This window comes from Puntigrus tetrazona, chromosome 20, assembly GCF_018831695.1.
Source record: "Puntigrus tetrazona isolate hp1 chromosome 20, ASM1883169v1, whole genome shotgun sequence".
NCBI classification, from domain to species: Eukaryota; Metazoa; Chordata; class Actinopteri; order Cypriniformes; family Cyprinidae; genus Puntigrus; species Puntigrus tetrazona.
Window position 1 is genome coordinate 22,557,180 of NC_056718.1, and position 11,211 is coordinate 22,568,390.

Below are 11,211 nucleotides of genomic sequence, written 5' to 3' on the forward strand. Positions count from 1 at the left end.
AACGGTTAAACAATAAAATATTAAGTAAAGGCTGCAATAAAATACTAGGATGAAAGGAGAAAATGATAAGATATTGCTCAAACAGGCGGCATTTGATTGGAAGAGTGAAAGGGCCATTTGTTTCACCGGCATCAAAATATTCATCTTTTTAAAATGTTTCCGAAACTGTCCTCTGCTAATTACTTTATTCTGTGTCCCATGTTCATGCAGTACTGCACTACTGTGGGCTTCAGACACAGGTTTGATGCTATTTTTCACGTCGTTCTAAGCATTTTCATATCGTAAACCATCCAGCAAACGTTACTCTGTTTATTTAGTGTGCGTTCACTCTTCCGCCGTCTCTCGTGCCCTGCTAGTTTTTTCAGAGCTTTTTCCTCCTCTACGGAGTGCCATTTTGCTCACAGCATCCGAGCAACAATAAATCCGAATTTGCCGAAGCTCTCTGCGGAAAGATTTGCGAAAAACATAGTAGACAAAGGGGTTGTACACCGTTGAGCATTTCGCAAAGAGGCAGGGTAGCAAGCTGATAATGGGTGCCACGCTGTCTTTGCCATCAGAGTGAAACATGGTCCAGAGACTGATGAACACGTAAGGCGCCCAGGATACAATAAAGCCGGCACTTATCAGGATGCCCATCTAAAACACAAAAAAAAAAGCAGTTAAAGGAACATTCCATCCAAAAAAAGAACATTTGCTTAAAAATTTGTGTCCAAGATGCATATAACTTAACAGAATAAATATGTGTACTGTCGAAATGAGAGACCAAACACTAGAAAATATAAAAATATTACAGTTATCCACAACACTCCAGTCCAATCCAATTAGGTGGACTTGTGTGTTGTAAAGTGAAAAGCTGACTTGAGAAATATAATTCACAATATCGCTGTTTGATGTCTGGGGGAAAGGACACAAATGCATTAATTGTTGCTCCACATGTACAATTTAATAATTGAGGCTAATGAACAGCATAGGATGTGGTTAAATATCAGAGCTGACGGCAAAGAAAAGACAAGATAGCATGAAAAAGAATACCTGATTATAATTTTGCCCTTAGCCCCAGGGCGAAAGCCATCAGGAAACACTCTTAAGATGCAAGTGCCTGGAAAATGACAAGGCTGTTTCTTGGAAATCCTTTACGTTAGTGACCTTTAAGGACTGGACCGAGCTTAAAAAAGGGGTGTGACTCAGCGTCTGTCAGATGTGTGAATGCTCAGGGATTGCACACACTGGGACCCTGCGTGTTGTTAAACATGAGTTTGCTGATTTTCAGCCAGCTTTGTATTCGATTTTACCCAGATTTGCGCCCAGATTTTCAGATAATGCTAAACACTTTTGACAGCCTTAACGTTTCACGTTATCAGGTGGACTATTGATGATAAATGATATGGGTATAGGTAACAAATGTAATCAAGTCTTTTAAAAGAAGTAATAAAAAAACTAGGTAATTTGTGAAGAAATAATGTGATCAAAAATTCTGAAAATAAATATTTGTTAGCTATACTCATTAAAGGTCGTATTGAAGGTTGAGTTCACTCAAAAACTTTAGTTAAGCGGCTGTGTTTTACTCACCCTCGAAGCATGCTAGGTGTATGTGACTTTCTGCTTTCTGACGAATCCAATCAGAGTTATATTAAAAACTGACTAGACCCCTCCAAGCCTTTCCATGGGACGAAGTGGGTGTTTGGTGTATACATATGTTAAATAAAGTGTGCGCATCCGTAATAAAATGTCCCTCAAATGGTTCCGGGGGGGCAGATGATTTAAGATGGATAGCATTGCGTGATAAGTGACAAGTGTGGAGAGGGAAAACAAAACACTAGTCATGAATTAAAAGTACAAACCGATGATTTCTAAAGGAAAATGTCAGAGGGTTTTGATATAAGCCAAAAGGAGACTTTCCTTTGGTAAAGTAAAGAATCTCTGTTTCCTGTGCTCCTGCGTTTCGATACATGCATCTTCTGGGACAGCTTCACAGTCAACAAAAATCATAGCAAAAGTGTATATCACAACTCATGAATTTGCTAAAAGGCGGCCTTTATTCAGGGACTCTTTATTATGGATACATGCATTTATTTCACGTCTGAGCCGTATACAGCAAACACCCATTTATCCCCATGGAAAGGCTTGGAGACACCAGGATAATTTTTAATGTAACTCTGATTAAATTAGTTTGAAAGGAAGTCACTTAGACCTTTGCTTTGAAGGTGAGAAAATTACAGGTTCATTTTTATTTTTGTGTGAACTGACCCACAAATTCTCAGTCTGTTGTCAACGGAGCCTATTTCCAGAAGGTTCCTAACATTGTCTGCAACGTCGGATAACCCTTACCAGAGCGACTTTCCTCTCAACCGCCCCAGAGTTGGGCAGATTATCACTGCTCTGGATGGACTGATAGGCCTTGTGGAGCTTCCAGGCGATGCCAGTGTAGGAGAACAGGATGACTGCACATGGGATCAGGGTGCACAGGATGGCCAAAGCCATTATGAACGAAGAGCCGTTTAAGGAGTGCTGGTACCCGGCCCAGTCCACAGAGCAGGCCAAACCGTAGGGTTCCGGTCCATATCCTCCCCATCCCAGAAGAGGAAATACTGCCCAGAGCAGTGAATACAGCCAGATCACACCAATCAATACACTGATAGTTTTTCTTTGAAACTTGCTCCCTGGAAGAGATAAACGAGAAAACGTTATTTGACGCTGATTTGTCATAATTGAAAAATCTTTTTTTAGCAAACATGTAGATGTACGGAAGTCCAGCCATGCTTATTTAGACAACTGAAGACCCTCAAAGAATCTGTCAATAACTCCCGTAGAGTTTCTTTTCAAGTGCAAAGGCAATGAGCATGTTAGTCATTTTAAAATGAATAGAGAAAAGAGAAACTGTATGACTGGAACAATTCAGTGTTTAAATAGATCCCCCAAATGACAGATGAACAATCATCATGTTAGTCTATATTCAAGGATAGATGATGTCCTTGTGTTTTGAGAGCAGATAGATAGTTGGTAGATGGTTTTAGGTACAAATTAATGACGCAATTAAACAGGTTCACATACACTCCAGGTACATAAAGGCATTTCAAAAGTTCATTCTGGATGATAAATCGAGTAATATTTATATCTGTTATTGTGTATACAGTGTTATCAATTTAAATGCTACAATAACTATTCATTGCATAAGCATATAAATCTTTTTCCATTCAATTAGCATCCAATAGATCGAGTCCCTGCCGTACATTTTTTTTTTCTTTTTTTGTAAATCCGTTTCATCACAATACCGAAAAAAAGATTTCTTGTTGTAAACAGCTTGAAATCTTTTCCCATTTTTGTTTTATTTACGACCATAGAAAACTTTAATTGCCTAGCCCATAATGGCACCATTTAAATTCTGGTATTCCTGGCATTTGTGGTGGAAAAGTTATTATTATTTGTGGCTTCCTGCCATTTGTGATAATTCTGCGTTCTTGATTAAACAATAGAAACATTCTATTCTGATTTTTATGTTTTTTCCACTGAAATGTGCTGTATAAAATGGCATATTTTGTAGTGGAGACCTTGATACGTGTCAAATGGTATGAATTCAGACTTTAAAATCTTGGCTACATGAAAGCTAAAAAAAAATACGGTTCTATAATCACACATTAATCTTTTGTATCCCAAAAACCCATCTTCTTAAATGAAGCTACAATGATATTAAATAAATACTGAAGCAATAAAGTCTAAATGCTGAATCCCGAATGCATGTTTTTACATTTTAAGTTGCTTTTTATTGTGGTTTAATGCAATCGGTACCTGATTTGGGAGGGTTTCCTGTCACCAGATATCTCACTAATCCCATAACGGCCAGGGTCATGATGCTGGCCACGCTAAAGATCATACCCATCAGGCCATAGTACAGACAGGAAGGGTCACCTCCAATCCAGGCGTGGTTGAAGGCAGAGGCGATGGAGAGTGGGTACATGCTGAGAGCCATGCCAATGTCAGTTACAGCCAAATTGACCGTGAGGAGCTCAGGAGCTTTTAGAACGCTGTGACGCCAGGCAGCTGTTACCAGGACGGCTGCATTGCCCAGAATGGAGAGAACGGCTGGAGGAAAAAAAAAATCTGATTTGAAATCACCAATGAAATCTGACAACAATAATTGTTATTATTTTTCTATAGTCTTTGCTAGAGTCAATGCTGCTGGTTAGCTAATTGTTGGACAGCAACTTAATTTTTTTTAAGTTGTGTGTTTACCTTACATCGCTGTTATCATGAAACAAGCGACGCACAACGGCTTTGATCATGGTGGCTTCCATTCATAGATTTTTTTACCTTTGTTAATACCAAAAAAATTTAAAACTGTAAAAAGTGGCTGTGGTTTTAACAGAAAAAAACCTGAAAATTGTACAGTAAAAAACAGTTTGGTTAACGATAAATTCCTGGGGATGAACCATAAATTGACGTTCCCGAAATTCCCTGCATTGCATTTCAGATTTTGATAGAATTTTTTGTTTGTTTTTTTTTTTCTAAATTAATGTTTCTTGTTAATTTTTCTGATCAGTTATGTTTCTTAGGGTTGTATGTTATCTGATATTGTTAAATGAATGTTTATTGCATATTTCAGTTTGATGAGTCTAAGCGTGATGGTGTTTAGTGTTTGTGTGAATGACACTGTGCACCTTCTATACATGTTCATATTTAAAAGCTGCTTGTGACGGGCTTTGGTTTAACGTGTGACTTTCTCATCACCACTTGCATTCGGTGGTTATCAGTGTATTTCAAAGGTACAAAACAGATTTCAGGTTTAAAAGGTTGGTATATTAACATTATATCAGTTTATGAAATTACGGTATTTAACAGTACATTTAACTTAATGCCACAAAAGCGCTGTTACCGTATTTTTTACGGTAGAATTCCAGCAACCACAGATACCAGGTTTGGGTTTTTTTTTTTTTTACCCTGCTGGCTAGTTCCAGAACCAAGTACTAAGTACCCAAAAGTACCTATTGTCCCTAGTTTATCGCTTCACTTTAGGATTCTGCAAGTGTTCAGCCTTCGTTCTTGGTTGATGTAAGTTTTCCATGTTTTGCTGACATTGCAGGTGTTATAGATTGTAATTTTGGTAGACGTTGACAGTTTACTATTTCTCTGGAAACAGGTGGTGAGTCGGCCTAGGGTTGTTGCAGCCGTGCCGATATGCTTGTTAATCTCAGCGTCAAGAGACAGATCGTCGCTGATGGTGGATGCAAGATATGTAAACTGGCGGACAGCATCGAGTACATGATCGTCAGTGATAACGACAGGAGGAGACTTGGTCTTGACTTTGCAGGCTAATAGTCAGTCCAAAGATATCACATGTTTAGGAAAATCTGTCCACGAGGATCATCAGCAAAGAGCAGATCTCTAATGATGACCTTGCACTCTTTAGTTTTTTTCTTTCAGTCTTGTAGATGCTTTAATTCTAAAATAAATCTATAATTAAGTTAGTAAATGACTAAAACCTCATTTAAATATTCTTTTGAAATAATGTATATTTGTATGAATATATATTCCGTAAACTTGAAAGATCCCAACCTTTGTATTGTCTTAATTTGTTCAATAAGCAAAATAGATCACATTGCTATAGACAGTACAGTCTCAGTGCTCCGTATGGCCAATCTATTCCTTGCATTTTAGCCTCTACACTATATATATATATATATATATATATATATATATATATATATATATATATATATATATATATATATATATTTATTTATTTTATTTTATTTTATTTTATTTTACTTTTTTTTCAAAGCTATTTTGTTTATCTCAGTAAGCTGATGGAACCGCTATGAAAAATCTAAATGTCAGTAAGCAATCGTGATGACTCTTCAGCTGAAAAACTAAATAAATAAATAAAAGAAAATTGTACATCATCTGTGAAAATCCACCCAAATATCAATTTTGCAGACCCTGGTTTGAACAGCAAGGCATGTCATGTCAATCTAGCCAACAGCAGTACGAGAGCAGGGAAGAGATCTGACCGATTCTTTTGTGCGGTCAACAGTGTTCTTGAAAATAATCTGGTCTTTTGACAGATGGCGATAATACAGTAATATTCAGTTAGATTTTTTTTTTTTAATTCCAAGCAGCTGCAAAATGTGTATTATAAAGACTATCCATGTAAAACCATAAAATCGTCCAAAGTATACATTTTAAACCACACCTGAAAGGAATGTTCACAATATCAGTCCAAGTGACATTTATTTAAAAGAAAGACCACAAGATTATTTCATGAGAAAAACTTGGGTCCTAGTATTTAAACGAGGCCGATGTGATGCTCTACACCTGTGTTTATTGTGATAGGACACATTTGTGACTTTGAGAAGAAAGGATTCCATACATCCACAAAAACATCTACAGAAATGGTTTTTCAGAATTGATTAAATTTTTTTTTGCCTTAACCCACTTTGATATTTTGCCATTTGTGCAAATTTTAAATGTTTTTCTGTCTGCTGTACATAACCAAAAAATATGTTTTCAAATTCAAAAAGTAATATAAATAGCTCATCGTTTAGTTTCAGTAGGGTTCAGAAGCATGATCATCGTTCTCATGTCAAGTCAATAAAAGCTATTTTTCTAATAGTTACATAATACATTCATAATGCACATGATAATACATTTTATGTCTACGTCTTTGCCATTATGATTCTTTTAAATTAGTCATCAGACTGTCCATTTACAGGCTGTGGTTATGGATGACTCAGAAGAACATAAATTATCCAAGAACTTCAAGTCCTTTTCGCAGCTCGGCGTTCATGAATTATATTTCTGAACCGAAGAGGAAGATTTTACTTTTTCATTTCAAAAGATCCTTTGCATAATTCAGAACAACCATTTATGATGACTCAAATATGCACATTCAAAGTAAACGACCGTACCGTAACGCAAATGAAACAGCCTCAATTTTGTGAGCTAGTCATGCCAGCACTTAATATCTTGACATGACCAACACATGGCTGTTGTGTGGCAAAGCCAGCCTTTGCAGACTGCTTTATCTTAAGTTTGTCGAAAGTAGGTCCGTTCACATTAGCACATTTTAATAATGCCAGCATCTGTTCACGTCAGGTTCATAAATAGATCTATTAATTCAGGCTTGGACACAGAGGTGGTTCTAGGATTTTATCTTTAGGGGGGATTAGCCCTCAGAGAGACCATTAGACACAATACAAATTACCTTAAAAAAATTTAAAAAGTAAAATTACTGTATAAAGTAAATTGAAAATTACAGTTACAGAGCAGTGAGTGATTCTCATGTTATTTTTTGTTTTGTTATTGGATGAATATTATAAGTCTAATACAAGAAATGCTTGGATCTGTTATACTGACACGCATTCAATATTTTATAAACTGTTTATTTAACCGACTGTAATTTCAATTATTAAGACCTATATTATGGCCTAATATTATGTGCTTATTTGAGGTGCATTTCAATAGCACTGTTTTCTGTTTTCTATTTGGTATGCTATGGTGTGTATTTTCTTTGTATATAAAAAAATTATAATTATTTGAGAACACCGAACTTATTTCCAAAAATAATTGCAGCATGTTTTTCTCTCACAGGTTGTGAGATGCCGAAAAGTAATTAAGCAAAAGACCAATATTGCTTTATATTTTGTTTAATCTCAATCTAATCAGACAAAGCGCCTGGCGTGGCATCGCGTCCTTGGCAGGAAAGCATTAAGCTGCTGTTAATTTAGTGCACTGAGCTGCTAAACTGTTTGCATAACTGACTCTAAAGATCAAATTTGAAGTGCTGCTCATTCACTTGCGCTCGTGGAACAGTACGTGGAGAGCAGACAGAGATGGCGCAAATTCGTGAGATATTTCCTAGTGCATTCTTAGAGATTTACACACAGTCAATAGTGAATGTCTGTGAATTGCAAAGGACGACGTTCATCAGCTCAGTGATTTCCTTTTGTACAGCTCAGCGGAGCACAAACACGTTCTCCTGAGCACATCAGGTGGCCACTTTCAGGTTTCAGCTGGTCTGGCGGTATCTGAAAGCTGGGGAGTGTTTCTATTGCATCTTGTCCATTGAGATCCTCATAAGTCATTTGTGTGTTCAGCTTGTAATCACCTTAGAGAGTTATATGTGTATAGTTTTGCGTTTAATTTTACTTGGCATTTCATTATTTGTAAAAATTGTTTAAAAATAAAGATATATATATTTTTAATTTAGTAAATTTAGTTTTAGTTTGTCTATATATATATATATATATATATATATATATATATATATATATATATATATATATATATATATATATAATAAAACGTTTGATGTGAAAATTTGATGTGCTTTTATATGGATATAAAACCAAACATCTTTGACCATATATATTTAATTCATGCACTGCACATCTAACCCTCCCAGAGGGCATAGGAGGAACATTTTCAGTGATCTTATTCGCCCCAACCTTCAAAAAGATTCAAAGAGCAATTCTTCAGCTCCATAGCACTTTCAACTCATTGTATGAAAGTACCTATAGGTTCTCACCTCCCTTTTCTAAAATTTATTGCACGTAAAGTTTAAAGAGAGAATTTATTCAGTAGAGCCATTTAGAGCCATTTTTGGTTCCCAAAAAGTTATTTAAAAGAGAAATTTTTAAGTTTTTAGTGTTAAATCTAAAGAGCCTTTAGCATTACATGGATGTTACAAATTCTTTATGGCACTATAGATGGCAAAGATCTTCATTTGCTTGTACTTGCAATTTATTTTCAGAGCAAAAAGACTTTTTTTCATTTTTGTACAATGATATAAATATAACCTGATTTAAATGTCCAACATACTTATATCCATAGTGAGCTATAAATATTTCTAGATTCATAAAGTAATGTACTTGCATTCCGTAGATCTCTTTTAGCAACGCTATATAGCACATAGGTAAAAAAAAATAAAAACGGTAAACTAGATAAAACTTAAATAACTTGGAATCAGTGTAAATCCAAATTGTGTAGCGCAATTCACCATCTTTTTGAAAAATAACAAATTAATTGTCAAATTGTTTTAATCTTAGATTGAAATATATCCTGTGATTCGGTGACGTACAGCAAGAATGTGGGTGGCACACACTATTAAAATGTCTTAAAGTTAAAATGTTGATTTCATGATGAATCCTTAAAACATAAATTGTGGCATCACTCCAAAAACCGATTAATCTATAAGAGGCACGTAACAATATGAATAAAATAATGACTAAAACACAGGATTGTAAGACTTTTGAATATTGTGTAAAACCATTGCTTGGTCATTTTTAGTCAGCCATGTCACCGGTGTTGACTGTTTCAGAGTTGAACTGTACAGTCTTCATCTATGTGGTCCAATTTCTAATGAGCTATGGTTTGTTTGGCATCAAATCCATTCTAAGATATGTCATCGAGCAATCATTAATACCATCATTTAGTTTGTACGGTACATTCAAGATACCTGTCTAAAAATAATAGATGGTTTTGAGTTTGCGTGGTGGTCTTTAGCTGTTGTGATGAAATGATGGACAAGGCAATCAATTCCTGGTGCCTAGTGGTATCACACTGTGGCCAAGCCTGTAAAACGTACCAATCCCTTGCATATAAAAATCACAGAAATTACGTACATGATTGATGTACCAAAAAAAGTCTTTTGTGTGAATGTTTTAATGTTAATGCATTTATCAAATCTGAGTATGTGGATCCTACAGATTATAGACTTTACCAGTGACAGTCATTCCTTCAGACATTCAACATGATTTCTTAGGTATAATTTAGAGGGTTGTCATTACTGTAGCGAATGTAAAACCTTGATTGTATTTTTCAATAGCAGTATGAAAAAGCAGCACTTACCAACCGCCAGCAAGAACGTCCCTGCACCGTAATCAAGAGCAGGAGACAGTTTAGAGCTGTAATGATCCATTCCAGCTCCTCCGTCTGAATCGAACGCAAATGTCATCCAGGGGTTTTCAATTTCTCCTCCACGTCCCCAGAAAAAACACTACATACTGTAATCGAGATCATTTGCATTGCGTGCATAATTTTTCCCCACCTTTTCATTCAGAATAATCGACTTACACAAACTCATTCACCCGTGTGCGGACTTCAGCTTGCACAGGAATCATCGAGAGCCATCCTGTTGATTAGGATTACAACCTTTCACCGGGTGTCAACGTGACAGCCTGTAATGTCAAACTGTCTTCCTCATTTCACAGCTTCTTTAGGTTCCTGGAGCTTCATTACAGCGAGATGTGCCGACCAAAATGTGTCAGGATCGATTTCTAGAATGTGTCACTGTTGCAAGCAAACAAGCATCTGTCTGAGAGTGTGCATGAAACTCAGCATCACCACTTAAAAAAAAAAAATGGACCTGTAAATTAACGGTAGCACACTGGCAGCTGTGGTTAATTTACAGCTGTTCTTTACAGTATGTTAATGTTATTATATCGTGAAACTGATTTCTTTAAACCATTCAAATAAAAAAAAAGTGTTCATACTGTTAGTACTATGCAATTATTTCATTTAAGCCCAATAAAAACTAATTTCTCTTAATATAGGTGCATCACAAACCATTTTTTATCATCGTTCATGTTCTTTAAAGTAATACACACATATTCGATCAGGGCTTCTTTAGCACAAAGCCCAGCATCGGTGAGGGTCGGCCTGGAAGCAATCAGTCTGGCGCGCCGCTGAGTCACTATTGAGCTTCAGTTCTTCTGTATTATTGGATCGACTGTTTCTCATCTTTGTCTTGAAAATATCCCTTATGGGGTTCGGGTCGGGTATGTTGGCTGGCCAGTCAAACATAGGTATAATATCATGGTCAGCAGAGCACATGGAAGTGGTTTTGGCTCTGTGGGCAGGTGCTAAAGTCATGCTGGAAGAGGAAACCAGCTGCATTGACTTTAAACTTAGTAAAACACATGGACCAACACCAGGAGACTTCACTGAATACCAAATCATCACCGACTTCAGAAATTTCACGTTGGACTTCCAAGAAGCTTGGATTCTGTGCCACTCTATGCCTGTCTTCCTCCAGACCTTGATTTCCAAATGAAATGCAAAATGTTCTTTTATCTGAAAAGATGACTTTGGAGCACTCAGCGACAGTTCTTTTTCTTCTGACATTGTTTTTATGATAGCAGTGGCTTGGTGGCGCTTTTCTTGAAGGCACATGAGCATGGTGACTCCAGCTTCAGTCCACTCCTTGCGAAGCTCTCC

General features: G+C 36.4%; 1 protein-coding gene across 1 annotated transcript; it reads right to left on the reverse strand.

The window, feature by feature from the left end:
• Positions 1–324: 324 nt before the first annotated feature.
• opn8a (opsin 8, group member a) lies at positions 325–9,952 on the reverse strand. Its single transcript, XM_043220550.1, has 4 exons — positions 9,844–9,952; positions 3,787–4,080; positions 2,329–2,660; positions 325–636 (listed from the first exon to the last, which is right to left on the reverse strand). Exons 1-4 carry the CDS (start codon positions 9,947–9,949, stop codon positions 325–327), a joined length of 1,044 nt encoding a protein of 347 aa, XP_043076485.1. The 5' UTR covers positions 9,950–9,952.
• Positions 9,953–11,211: the final 1,259 nt, after the last annotated feature.

Coding starts and splice junctions, on each gene's coding strand:
- opn8a (XM_043220550.1), bottom strand. CDS start 9,949: ATGACATTTGCGTTCGATTCAGACGGAGGAGCTGGAATGGATCATTAC. Junction 4,081..9,843: donor GACGTTCTTGCTGGCGGTTG/GTAAGTGCTGCT, acceptor TTTTTCCTCCAG/CCGTTCTCTCCATTCTGGGC. Junction 637..2,328: donor TTGAGAGGAAAGTCGCTCTG/GTAAGGGTTATC, acceptor TTTGTGTTTTAG/ATGGGCATCCTGATAAGTGC.